This window comes from Mirounga angustirostris, unplaced genomic scaffold (genome assembly GCF_029215605.1).
Source record: "Mirounga angustirostris isolate CCGP_5_RB_7025 unplaced genomic scaffold, mMirAng1.0.hap1 SCAF_2, whole genome shotgun sequence".
Classification (NCBI taxonomy): domain Eukaryota; kingdom Metazoa; phylum Chordata; class Mammalia; order Carnivora; family Phocidae; genus Mirounga; species Mirounga angustirostris.
In genome coordinates, this window is record NW_026991710.1 from 49,392,474 (window position 1) to 49,407,009 (window position 14,536).

The 14,536-nt window shown below is 31.5% G+C and overlaps 1 protein-coding gene across 1 annotated transcript in view; it reads left to right on the forward strand.

The window, feature by feature from the left end:
* Positions 1-14,536, forward strand: part of ADGRL3 (adhesion G protein-coupled receptor L3) — an 819,557-nt gene that overhangs the window by 301,410 nt on the left and 503,611 nt on the right. The window contains exon 3 of the mRNA XM_045881084.3: positions 5,236-5,468. Within this exon, the coding sequence (XP_045737040.1) occupies positions 5,414-5,468 (55 nt within the window). The 5' untranslated portion in view covers positions 5,236-5,413. The remainder of the gene's footprint in view (positions 1-5,235; positions 5,469-14,536) is intronic.

Below are 14,536 nucleotides of genomic sequence, written 5' to 3' on the forward strand. Positions count from 1 at the left end.
TCGCTGTGTCTCTCTCTGTCAAATAAATAAATAAAATCTTTAAAAAAAAAAGTAGCTCAAATGACAGTAGTAATTCCAAGATGAATAGCATTCAGATTATAATACTAATATCTATTTGGAATGTAGAAAGGAAGCAAATATACCATAAAAATGAAAGCTTTCAAATATGATTTAAAAATGGTATATCAAAAACTTAAACTGGAAAAACAAATTATGACATTAAAATTTAAGATGAGTTTCCCCAAAGTAAAATCAATGTTTTAAGTTTATTTTTTAAAAGATTTTATTTATTTATTTGAGAGAACGAGAGAGAGCGCGCACGCACAAGCAGAGGGAAGAGCAGGCTGAGGGAGAGGGAGAAGCAGGCTCCCCAATGAGCAGAGAGCCGGATATAGAGCTTGATACCATACCAGGACCCAGGAGCTAAATGCAGATGCTTAACCGACTGAGCCACCCAGGCACCCCTAAATTTAAAAGAACATTTGTTTCAGCAATAATGAAATTCAAGTATTTTCAGAGTATAAATGTGTTACATGTGAGTGCAGGTTAGTCTAAATCTAACAAATAAGGGATTTTCTGTGTAGTTTATGAGAAAAGGCTTTAGTTACATAAATATTTGTAAAATATCTTTCCATGTTTTAATTTTTTTTAACTTTTAGTAAAACTTCAAATCACATACTTTTATAACTATAATCTTAAATATTAATGATGTAAAATAGGACACTTTAATCAACCTCATTTTTTAATTTTGAATATTTGAAGAGTGATGAAGTTTGGTAGTTTTGTTTGAGGACATATAAACACCAAGTACCTAATCAAGGACTACATTAGAATATATTCCTTCCAAGTTTTGGATGTGGTAACAGGCAGAATTAACAGGCAAACTTGTTCACCATATTGTAGTAATCTTTGATGAACATTAGAAATGCCATCTTTCAAGAATAATTTTTGAAACTTTAGTGTGTTGATTTATTATTGGAAAGTAGTGTCATAAGTAATATATTTGAAACAAGAGAAACACTGAAAATTCTCCTTTATAAAACCTCACATTATTTTAGTATGTATTGCTCAGCTATAGAATTCTCGAGGAGAGTTTGCATACCTAGACCTGTGCTTAGATAAGTCTATTAGGCTATGCTCCCCACAAGTGTAGCCACCATCTGTCACCATACAATGCTATTACAATACCATTGACTATATTCCTTGTGATGTACCTTTCATCCCTGTGACTTATTCATTTCATCACTGGAGGCCTGTATCTCCCACTCCCTTTTGCCTATTTTGCCTATTACCACCCCCACTCCCTTCCCTTGTGTCAAGTGTAATTTTAAATCCCTTGCATTTACAAAAGAAAATCTGACAGCTTTTCACTTTATGTTCCTAGAACATCTCATGTAACACATACCACATTTTGCACAGCACTATAATTATTGGTGAATATACCTTTTAGCATTTATATTTTACTGCAAGTGGTTTTAAAAGGGCTATCACATTTTAGACTTGTGGCCACACTCTCCCACTTGATCCCATAGTGTTAGCACAGTGCGTGGTACATAGAGAAAGCAAAAGAAATTTTATTGGAGATGGAAATGTATTTTGAAGTTAGCTTGTTAAATGCTTTATATCATTAGTAAATCTTTTTTTTTATGAGTAATTTTCTTGTTATGTGTGACTTAATGAGTCTCTAATGCCTTTTCTTGTTTTTTCTTCTCTATGTGTTTTTGAGGAGCTTTGTTTCAGAAATGTCTTGAATGGAAATCCCTTTTATGTGAAACTGATTGTTTTGGTAGTTAATAACATATAAATTAGAAAAAAAAATCATCCCACAAAGTTTTGGGTTTTTTTTAATGTTAGTATGCAAAATTATTGGTTTATCTTTCTATATGTTATGAACAATCTTGTCTTTGAAATTATCTATTAAAATTTATATATAGTTTAATTATTGCAATTTTATTAAATGTGCCCCCAAATTAGCACATTATTTTGGGGCTGTGGGTGAATGGTAGGCAGGCGGTGATGCTGGAATATAAAAACATGTTACCCTCTTCAAATAATAGCTTCTATTCTTCTCAATTCCTTTCCCCACCTCTGTTTACACAAAAATCATGAAAACAAATTCCCATGCCCAAATCCAATGTGAAATATCCTCATAGACATGGTTTAATGTCCTGCTGTGATACCTTAAATCATTACTATAAATAATATACATTTTCTTCTCCTTTTTTTTTTTAACCCTTTCTATAAAGTAATTTTCTCCCACTGTTTCATCAATGTGGAAATACATATCATATGAAATAAACTATTCTGGATTTCACTAAAACCACACTTCACAGTAGCAATACTCATATTTCACTATGGAAATAATTTTCCCTGTTCCTCTGAAGGATATAATGTTATAATGAGGCTGGTTTCCTTTTTAAACATGTCTTTTCTTTTCTCTTTGTCCCTCTGCTCCTACCTAATATATCCATGCTGTTCCAGGTCCTCCATTCCTCAAAATCTAGTAACATTTTTAAGAAATGCCTAAGTATTTTTTTGGAAACTTGCTACATTGTCCCCTTCCTTTGTACAATTAATATCCCTAATTATCCTCTTATATTTTCTTGTTTATTTCTACTATAGAAAGAACAAAGAACATTGGTTTAGAATTAGACATTTCGTTTGAAATTCTTGCTGCATAACATTTCTGATTTTCCTCCTCAGTAAACATGAAATGATATTTTCTGCTTTATAGATTTGTATGGAGAATTAAATCAACTGTATAATATACAGAACATTGCTTGGCATATGATAGGTACTAAAATCATGTTTATTCTTCTCTTCTTTATCTTGTGACTTCATTTCCTATGTTCTGTTTTTCCCACTCCAGCGTGAGTTGTGAAAAAATTGTTCTACTTCATCTTCATTCTCAATATCTACATGGTTAATATTTAGTATATATTTTTAAGTAATGAATAAGTAATTCACCTAGTAGCTGCCCACAATTATTTCCAGTGGCAAAGTAGTTCTGTATATATTTATGTATATTTATGTACGTGTTTGTGTGTGTCTGTGTGCTTACACACATCTAATGCCAATTTTTGACACTCATACTCAATGGACATAGAGGAAAGAAAAGACACAGTAACTGAATGTTGAGAGTAGGGAGGCATTGTTTACTAGTTGATGTATCAGTCATTTTTAGTGTCCTTCTTTAAATGTCCATTAATTATTACATGTATGTTAATGCAATTTTAAATTAGCAGTTTTTTTAAGTTATTTTTGGAAAGAGATACACATTTAAGGCAATTAAGAAGAAGTTCTGAAAAATTTCTTGTAAGTCAGAGTGTGAATAAGAAAAAAATGAAAATATTTTACATGATTCCTTGACACATAGTTTCTCTTTTATCTCAACAACTTTTTTTATCACTACTTTTCCTATTTGTAAAAGTAAAATATTATGAGATTGTCTATTGTATGCCTCATTTTCTTACAATGTGTCTGTGAGATTAAAACTCTTTTTTGTGTTCAGATTTAGTGTTTTCAGAATCTGTCTATACAATAGTGACTTAATAAATATTTTTGAGCTAAACTATTGGATGATCTTGCTTCTTATACATGTTAAAAGGCTCAGTAGGATAAAATAAAAAACTAATGCAATGTTTAATAATTTTTAAGGCATAATAACACTTATGTGCTAGACACCGTTCAGGGCAGTACAAATTTTTATGTGTTTTGTAGAATTCAAGATTCCAAATTCTGGCTCATTTAATGTCATATAGACATATCAAGTAATATTACTCACTCCATTAACATAGGGAACTGAGGCACTGAGGGCTTAAGTGAGTAAGTAGTGGTAGATCTAGTAATTGATATTGGGTGGTCTTGCTCCAGAATCTGTGCTCTTAATTACCATGCTATAAATAATATTGCCAGAAATTCACATAAATCCGTAATTTTGCCTTATAACTATATGGAGTCTTTACTAAACTATCGCTGTTTTGTATAACCCTTTCCAGAAATTTTTTTAAAATTTATACTCAAAATATTAAATTGTTTTTAAATATGTATCAATCACCAGAAGAGAGAAAGAGACAGAGACAGAGAGAGAGGGAGAGGGAAAAAGAGAGAAGGAGAATGACCTAGTTTGTACTGATTGATCCATTTTAAAGGTGCTGACTATGAAAGACATCCTCAAAATTTGGGTCATGCTCTTCAATATTTTTACTTCTTAAGATAAATCTGTGCAGTCTTTAAGAGAAAGCAGCTATATCAGTTTGGTTCAGTAAAATAACTCTTAATGCTAAAAGTTTTTAATGTCTTATATAGATATTTAAAAATTTTAAGCAACATTTCTCATCTTAAATTGTAAGATCCTGGAGAATAGTTTGCATGTTTTATTCAATATTCTATCCTGTGTTCCTAACCCAGTGCTTTGTATTTCACTGGGCACTCAATAAGCTCTTTTGAAGGGCGCCTGGGTGGCTCAGTTGGTTAAGCGACTGCCTTCGGCTCAGGTCATGGTCCCGGGAGTCCCTGGATCGAGTCCCGCATCGGGCTCCCTGCTCGGCGGGGAGTCTGCTTCTCCCTCTGACCCTCTGCCTCTCATGCTGTTTCTCTCTCTCTCTCTCAAATAAATAAATAAATAAAATCTTTAAAAAAAAAAAAAAAAATAAGCTCTTTTGAATGAATTAGCTATGTTTGAGCATAATTAATTAACATAAATCTAGGATCTTCATAGATTAACTTACAAGGATGCTTTGAAAAGTAATACATTCTGAATTGAATATCGGGGCCAGACCCATACATTTAACATTTTTTGTTTGTTTGTTTTAAACTTACAGTAATGGTAATGAATGAATTTTTTCTTTTTACTGTTCTAATGTTAGTATAAATTGTATTTGTGAAAAGTGTATACAAATTAAGTCCCAATTCTATTTATATAGATTAACAAAGTATATAAATCAATTACTAATTTATTATTATCCAAATTGTTGTAGTATGTTTATATTAATTTTTCCCGTGAGACTAAATTATTTATTTCAGTCCGTTTGAAGCCTGGGAAATAAACACTGTGTTGATCATGCATAAATAGCATCCTCTAGGTTACTTACCCGTTTTCTATATGATGCCTGTGTAAATTACTATGAAGAAGGGAGGGAGGTTATATATTATTCTAGTCAGCAGATAAACCTTCAAGGAATTAAGAACAGGAAACTTGCTTTTGATAACCCATTCTTTTTTCCTTGTTTGCAGGATTCAAATTTGGGATATTGGTGTTTCTGTGTTTGAGAAATTTTTTTTTGAGGGATTTTGTTGTTTTTTTTTTAAATCATCGGTCTTGGAATACAGAAGAGGAATCAGAAAGACACTTATTTCATTTCACGTCGTGAACGCTCGCTCTTGAGGCACTCTTACACCCCAGTACACAGCCATGTGGCCATCACAGCTACTAGTCTTCATGATGCTTGCAGCACCAATCATTCAAGGTAAGACCTTTAATTAGATTTTTGTGTGAAGCTTTATTTGTCTCTATTTGCACTAGGTCCTTTCTTCTAAATCTTTACTCAGTGATCTAGCAGCTTTTGCCTACGATATATTAATAGAAGTAAGTTAAAGTAAAAAGACCATAATATGTACCATCAACTGCAATAAATACAACTTTGAATTTGATTTCTGAAAGTAGCTTTTGAAATGTATGTATAACCAATTCTTTGTTATTTTTAAGAACTCTCAGTGTTGGCTACTCTGTTCAATCTTTAATACACAGAATGCAAACTAAACCTCTCATTTAAATGAGAATTATTTTTTCATACATATACTTTTAATGCAAAAAAAAAGCCAAAATGATATGAACATATGCTAAAAGGTAATTTTACTGAAACATGCTAATCAACTCATAAAAAACTATACTTTGTTCATTTAGACATTTTGGTATTTATAACACAAATATGATAGTTAAGAAATGCTATATCTTTGCAAATTTTATAAAAGATAATTATTTATAAATAAGATAAATTCTGTACAACTTAGTATAATATTCATTGAATCTTTCTAAAAACTGGCAAAGTCTACATTTATATTCCTTGTTGACAATTTAAAGTTTTCTACTAATCATCATTGGTTTTGCACTAAGATGAAAATGGTGTAATATAGTCACTATCTCATACATTAATGGTAATTATAGCAAAGAAAGGGACACAGCTATATTTGCCACTCCTTCGGAGGTCTCAGAATAGTAGGGTGTAGCAAGCACCTGGAATCAGTTTTTAGTCTCTTTAGCTCACTTTTGGTTTTTAATTGACTACAAAAAATCTATTATAGTTTATCAGCGATACAGTTCTGAATTTGGCCTATATTCTTGTTTCAACATGAATTATATTCTGCTGTCATTATAAAAACTGGATAAAATACCTTATGTGTCTTTTGATGTTTTCTTCTAAAGTTTCCCTGATTTAACACATTTTTTAAGTAATCACTACAATATAAGGTAGTGCTTTTTTAAGGAAATGAAAGTAAAATGATTCAACCATCTAATTTTAAATGATGTAAATTTGTAAAAACAAATCAAAATGTTTTCTTAATTCATATACTGATGGAGCACTTACTTTCACATACTTGGGCACATATAACATTTTGTGGTATGAGACAATAAAAGAATTATGTCCCTTTAAACAAGTGTTTTTCTAATTATCTGTATACCTAAAGATTATTCTGATTAGGTTTTGATGTTATAAAGATGCCTCACTCATAAGTTTATCTTGAGGATTAAATAAATAGTATACGTAGAGAATCTAGCACAGTGCATGACAAATATATTCAGTGTTTGAACAAGCTAATTTCCTTCATCATACTATCTGCCTCTCTAGTTTATTTCTGTTCTAATAAATTATAACAACCAGAAATTAGCTAACCATGAGAGCGGTTTCATTGCTGTTGATAATCAGGACCGCCCCCCTCTATACACACACACACACACGCACGCACACACACACACACACACACACCTCTCTCCAAGGAATTCTGAGAAGTATTTAAAAACTCCTCATAGAGCAAATAGAAAATTGACCTGGTATATAAAATATTTTGGGCGAAAGTAATCTTTTCTGTTGTATGTGAACTACTTTATCTTATCTTGACTTTGAACCATATTATGCTCCAAAATATAGAAGCTTTCTATTTATAAACTTTATCCTTGTTACCTTGAGTAGGAATTTTAAAACTTCACACCAGAGAAAATATAAGGCCTTCTCTACTGCCTTTGTGATACCACTCTGGATTTGTAAATAGATGGCTTCATATGAATAACCTTTTGGGACCCAGCTTGTTCATAACTAAAGGAATGTATGTACCTCTGATCAGTGCTGATCTTTTAGGATGGACTTTTTTTTAGAGTCCCTAACCATCCTGTCTTAAAGGAATTCCACATAACTTGAAACTTTATAGACAACTGAGTTAAAATGACATTATAGTTACAGAGGGACATACTCTTGTTTCCAAAACATCCCCTGGTAGCATCTCCTTGCCTACTGTTGTTGAGATGTTCAGCTTCATTTGCACTCCTGACCATAGAGAATTAACTTATCTGGGAAAGACTTGAATTGCTCTTTTCTCCAGAGTAAATAACAATGATGACCACTGACTTTTATGGCCATAAACTATAGATGTATTGGTATAATTAATCCTTACAACATTCTCCTGGGTTTAGTATTATTTACTATTACTATCATTATCATTTTTTACAATAAAAACATTGAGATACTGAGCAGTAAAAGAACTTGACTGAAGTAACACAGAGACCCAGAGGAGATTTAAATGAAGGACCTGGCTTCTTGAACTCTGGTCTTTCTGCCTGTAGATAAGCAATTACTATCAAGGCCATTCTTCCCTGCAGAGAATCCCATCTCAAGTCTTCTGGCCATTTGGGAACAGGTGAAACAGAAATGCAGATCCCCTGCTTCTCCCATGTTCTGGACACAGACAGATGAGGCTCTTGAGATGAAATTTCAGCCCTGCCACCTACTAGTTATGCAACCCTGTTACTTGGTAAACTAGTTAACAAATATCCATTATTACCCAGTGTGAGCCAGAAAACCCTGCTAGCTGCCTAAGATATGCTAATAAACAAAAGATTTTAATTCTTCCCTCAAGGAGCTAACAGTAACTTAAAATTTTGTAAGCCTACTTTTTATTTGCAAGAATGAACATTTATTCCACGCAGAGTTATTTCAAGAGGTAGATAAAATAATATACATGTATAGTTTCTAACATAGTGTTTGGCATTTGGTAAATCTTCCTTATATTTTATTTGCCTATCCCTAATTACCTTGAGATGGAGCTAACATTCCGAGCATTAGATAGGGAAGATGCCTACTTACCTGGATTCTCACTGTGCAAATTGAAATGAATTTTTTTCTACTTGAACCTCAGCATTTAAGTTTTTCCAGTAAATTCTTGATACTAGTTTCTATTCAAAATTATTATCAAGCCAGTATGTATGAAGGTTTAGTGCATAATTCTCTCTATATAATAATATAGTATATAACTGTCAGTGGTAGTAGTATATAACTGGTAGTATATAATTGTCAGGGATGCATTTTGTTCATGATTTCCACATGGGTAAAATTAAAAAACTAAGCTAAAGAATTAATTCTGAATAATGTTTACATTAGTTGAATAAGCTCCATATTGTCCTAGAAAGTCTGGCCAGTGTTTAATATAGGAAAACAAAATTAATCAGTACATCCACACTGTATATGTATATATACACAATTTTTAAATTTGGAAATGTCTCTGGTTCTGTGTTTATCTGTCCATATTTTATGTCTCTGTGTACCTCCGTATTTCTCTTTTTCTGTTTTCCATGACTGTGCCCCCTTCCTGTACAGCCATAAAACCCTTATCTATAATGCAATGAAACCTGGCAGAAGTAAAAAGAAACCACTAAAGCAGATGGCCAGTTTTTTGCTGTTAACTAATGTAATGTTGCATGAAGATAAAGGATTTTTTTGTTCTATTGATGTGGTTGGGAGCAAGGGAAAAGAAGGGAATCAGAGAATAATAATCCAATAATAACCTGGGCACTTGGGCGCATTGTGATTGGCAGTAAAGGAATACCAATGTCCAGTGTGATACATGGGCTAGATCTGGTACCCAAGCCATAATGGGTTGGGAGTTGAGAAGGTGGTTGGATTGCTCAGATATCTTAACTGTATCTCCTCTTCATTAAATTGTACTTATGAACTGAGTCACAGTTGAAGAGATAGAAAACAGGATAATTGGAACTTACTGTGGGTAAAGGGGAACAATATATTTTATACTTCTGCATAAAAAATGGGGTCTTAAAAAATTCTTCTATAAGTATCATATGCATACTTTTTTTCTGCAAGTCTATTTTTTAAAGTTGCATGTGTATTTATATATTTGTGGACTTTATAGGCTAACCTGCTTTTTATTATGTTCAAGTAATTATAATAAATAACCATTAGCAGGAACAAAACTGTTGATTATATCCATATATATTTAGTACTCTATGTTTTTGTGTAATTTGCATTTTATTATTAATCTAATTTTACAGTTATAATACCACTTAATGTATCAGTGACTTAAATAATACACATTTTTTAACTTCTAATAAAATGTGAAGCTTGAGAAAACAAAAATACATTTCACTACATAACATCTTACTATATAATTCTCTTTGTGAAGTTATGTTTTATTGATTATGAAAAAGCTTGACTTCTAAGCTCTGCTTAACTTTGTTATTTATAGAAATTAATCATCCTTGGAATGTTTATAATGTTTGCAGGCTAGATAATTTGTAATACTCCCAGTAATATCACTATGTTTATGGTCAAATATGTTTACAAAAAAAAATCTTTGTCATGGTCATGATATATGAGGCTACTGCAAACACATCCAACACCATCTGCATTACCCACTTGGTACTGAATTTCAAAATACATATTTTGTAAGTTAACTATAATCTCTAATATCACAATATAAACCACAAATATGCATGGCTGATAGCTTTTCCTTTGTGAGAACATGTTCAGAAACCTTCCCTACACAGTCGGTATGCAGGTTAGCAGTTGGAAAAGAACTTTCTCTTGCCTTTGCACTTGCAAAATGTGTTATAGATGAATTTTATTGTACTGATACTTTAGAGTAATATGTATATACTTTGAGAGCAAAATAGCATTTTCTTATTTTCAGATTTTATGTCTGACTATTTTAGGATCATATCTTATTTTTTTATATTTCTTGGCCTTGGAATGGACTAGGACTGCAATAGGGTAGATGTACGCTTGATGTAGAGTGAGTTAAAAAACAATTGGATTGCATAACGTATAAATATCTAATTATTTATTTTCCTCTTCTTTGTATTGCTATTGACTTTCATTTTCAGTGTAAGAATAAGTGTTCTCACATGTATAATTTCATATAAGCAGCCATAATACATTTTTCATGCATTTACTTCCTCCATTCTGATTGTAAATGGTTCTTTAATGACCACTCAAAAAATTGAAATGCAATAGTTGAAATAGTCTCATTGATTTGTTATGTAAATAAGAAACAATATATTGTATTATGATCTGTTTTGGCAGTTCAGAATAAGACCTGTTGAAAAATAGGGTTCATTCATTCTCTACTTTTTTTTGAGTTTTTAATTGATAAATTGAAAACAAATACCTTACATTTTGTCAATAATTACATTTTTGCTTTATTTCTATATTTCCCTTTTATTGTCACCATAGCCGAATTAGTTTCTTTAAATATAGAAAATTGTCTTCCTATCCAAAAAAATCTGTCTTAAATGAAGGATTTGATCAAATAAGCTAGACTACTTAGGGATTTGCCAGAAAAATATGCTGGCTGTATTTACACAAGTAATGGATACAGGTCTTTGTACAAAATAGGGTCTCACAATGACATTTGATAAGCTTTCTGTGTTTATTTCATCTACACATAGTTTGTGGTGATTTGGATGTCCTGAAGTCAAGGTTATAGCTTACTGGTAAAGTACAAGCATCTCTATATATCTCATATATCCCTTTGTCATTACCAGTATCACCTACTTTATTCTCAAAGTAACTCTCCTCATACAAATTTAAATCAGAAAGCAAAAATCCAGTAATCCCATGACCCAATGACATAATTAATATTAATGCTTATTAGATTTTTCTTGCAGTCATGTGTGTGTATTCCATTTTTTAAAAAAATGGAATAATGTTAGAAATAAAATTTGTCTTTCATTTTGACTTAACCTTAAAATGTAGATATTTGTGTACTCTATTTTTTTAAAAAATTATAGTATTGTATCATATGAAGAAACCGTTGTTTATCTAACCATATATTACCATATATAACCATATATCTCTGATCAACAGAGAAGGTCATTGATATATTGCCATTACCAATAGCACTATAAAGGAACACCTATATATAAACTCTGACTTTATCTTTGTACCTCTAGAAGAAAATCTCTTTAGAAATGGAAAGTAAAAAAAAAAAAAAAATGACTTCTTTTTAGGTTTGTCAATAACTATCTTAAATGAGTGTTAATAAATTATCAATGGAACCTTACTTGCTATTAATACAGTTGTTTAAAACAATTCTGCAAGGTTTGGCTACTACAATAATGAACAAAACATAAATAAGAATAAATATACAAATATTAAGATATTATTTGCAAGTGTATAATGATATATTCAGAAAATTCAAGAAAGATAATCTTTCTCAGAATTAATAAGAACATTTTGAGTTCAGATATATGATTCACACATACAAAAATGATTTGAGTCAAAACAGCAATGAATTGTATGAGTTATTTAGTAGATATCATAGGAGGAAATATATAGAACTTATGAGAAAAAAAGTCTAAAACTTTACTGGGAGTTATAAAAGAAGACATGCAATATACTGTGTTCCTGGATGAAAAGACTGAGTATAGCAACATCGACAATATTTCCAAATTATTTTTTATAGATTTTTACGCAACTGCATTCAGAGTACCCATATCAGCTTTTTTACGTAGAAATTCAACAGAATTATTTTAAATATATATATTGAATATTATATAAGAAAAAAGCTAGTATAAATGAAAGGAATAATAAGAAGGCAGTTGCCCAATTGATCATAAAACTATATTATACAAATAAAATAATTAAAGATAAAATCTCAAAATTAGGCAGACTGATCAACTATAAAAATGAGATCCATGAAATAGCACTGTAGTTTATATGTCTGTGTTGCAATGTGATTATAATGACACCTCAGAAAATCAAATGTCTAGGACTAGAAGTAGTTAAGTAGGGATCAAATCAACTGTGGGTGTGTGTGTGTGTGTGGTTTCAAATTACATACTATAAAAATTCTGGAGGAAGACCTCTTTGTGTTATCTACCCTAGTGTCCATTTTTGAACAATGTATCAAAGAGTATAAAGTAGGCTGCAGTCACAGTATATTCCTAAATTAATATTGGCTTCCAGAGAACGCTTCCTTGTTCACCAAGCATTCCAAGGCAGGTAGGTGTTTCTGATCAGGTGTTTGTGTATGGTGGGAAATAGTGATGGATGTCATTCTTTTGCTCTCACAGTTATACATAGAACTAGTCTAATGGCATGAAGCTTCCAAAGTCATTTTGAGGGTCATTGCCACTCCAGTCTGCAGGAGGGGAGAATGAGCGTTGTGGAGATTCAATGGATATGTTTGGAAGTAATTCACATTACTTCTGCTGCCATTTCCGTTAACTAAAACTCAGCCTCATAGCTATACCTATAAAGGGGTCTGAAAGGTGTAGTCCTTTTGTGATAAAGGAAGATATTGATAAAAGATACCATGTAGCTTTAAAAAAAAACTGGATTTAAAGCACTAATATATATTTTTAAATGTATAAATGGAGGGATTTTTTTATGACTTTATTGAGATACATTTAACATACCAATAAGTTACTCATTTAAAGTATATAGTTTATGGGATTTGAGTGTATGCATAATTGGGCAACTATCAACATAATCAATTTTAGAACATTATCAATCCTCCAAAAAGAAACCCCATACCCGCTGGTGGTCACACCTGGTTTCCCCTTTCCCCAGTCCCTGAAAACCACTAATCTACTTTATATTCCTATGGATTTGCCTATTCTGGACCTTTTGTATCAATAGAATCATACAATTTTTTATCTTTTATGGCTCGATTATTTAACTTAACAGAGAATTTTTAAAATTTATCCTCATTATGGCATGTAATAGTACTTGGTACTTTTTTATTTCCAAATAATATTCCTTTGTCTGAACTTACTACATTGTATCTATCAGTTGATAGAAATTTGGATTATTCCTACTTTTTGGCTATTCTGCAAGTTTTTGTACGGATGTGATTTTACTTCTTTTGGGTGTACACATGGAAGTGAAATTGTTGAGTCACATAATTGTAGGTGTAGCATTTTGAAAAACTGCTAAACTGTTTCCCAGAGTGATTTCACAATTACACATTCCAAACAGCAATGTGAAGCTTCTCATTTCTCCACATCCTCACCCACACTTGTTATTGCCTTTTTCACTTTATCATCCTAGTGAAGGTGAGGTAGTATCTCATTGTGGTTTTGATTTGCATTTTTTAATGCATAATGATGTTGAGCTTCTTTTCATGTGCTCCTTGGTCATTTGTATACCTTACTGGAGAAATATTCAATCATTTCTTAATAATTAAAAATTTTTATAATGAAGTTCTGAGTGATCTTTATAGAAATATTTCTTATTAGAAAAGGCCAGAGAATATTGTTAGAATATATTTAGATTTAAGAGTTCTTTCAACTGCATATTCTAAGAGAAGGTTTTTGCCTGGATTTACTCACTTAAATCTCATCTGCTTTACATTCACTTTGAAATCCTGTGCCATTTATCTGGCCTCATGCCTCGTCCCCTTTTACTTACATATTTAATTTCTAGTAGGTCATTAAATCAGGTTTTTATTATGACAAAAACTAGTAATTGACAGTTACTGAGATTTCACTCTGATATGTGAATTGTATAGTAGTTACTTATATACAAAACATCAAGATAATTAATTGGATTCTTCTGGTAGTATCCAATTACTCTTCCCTAAGAACATTATAAAAAACATTAAGCTTTAACCCTGATGGCCAAAAGTATTTCTATTTTTGTTCTAGTCCAAATTCTTGTTCTTACAGATTTTGGAAATCCTCTTATTTATATATTTTTTTGTGTCTTCACTCAAATTATATTATAAATATTGAGTCTTTCATTTTATTTCCATAGATTTGTTTTCTTTAATACATTCTTCAAACTACTGGTTGCCCCTTTTACTTCATCTCAAGAAAGTTATATAATTCATTTTGTCTATTAAATCTATATATTGTATAATAGTGACCTTTGGACTCACACACATTACAGCTTTATTATTTTTTGAAAGCTTTATTTTTTTTAAAGTAGTCTTATACCCAATGTGGGCCTTGAACTCAACCCCAAGATCAAGAGTCAGATGCTCTACTGACTAAGCCAGCCTGGCATCCTCTGGATCCACTCATTGCTTT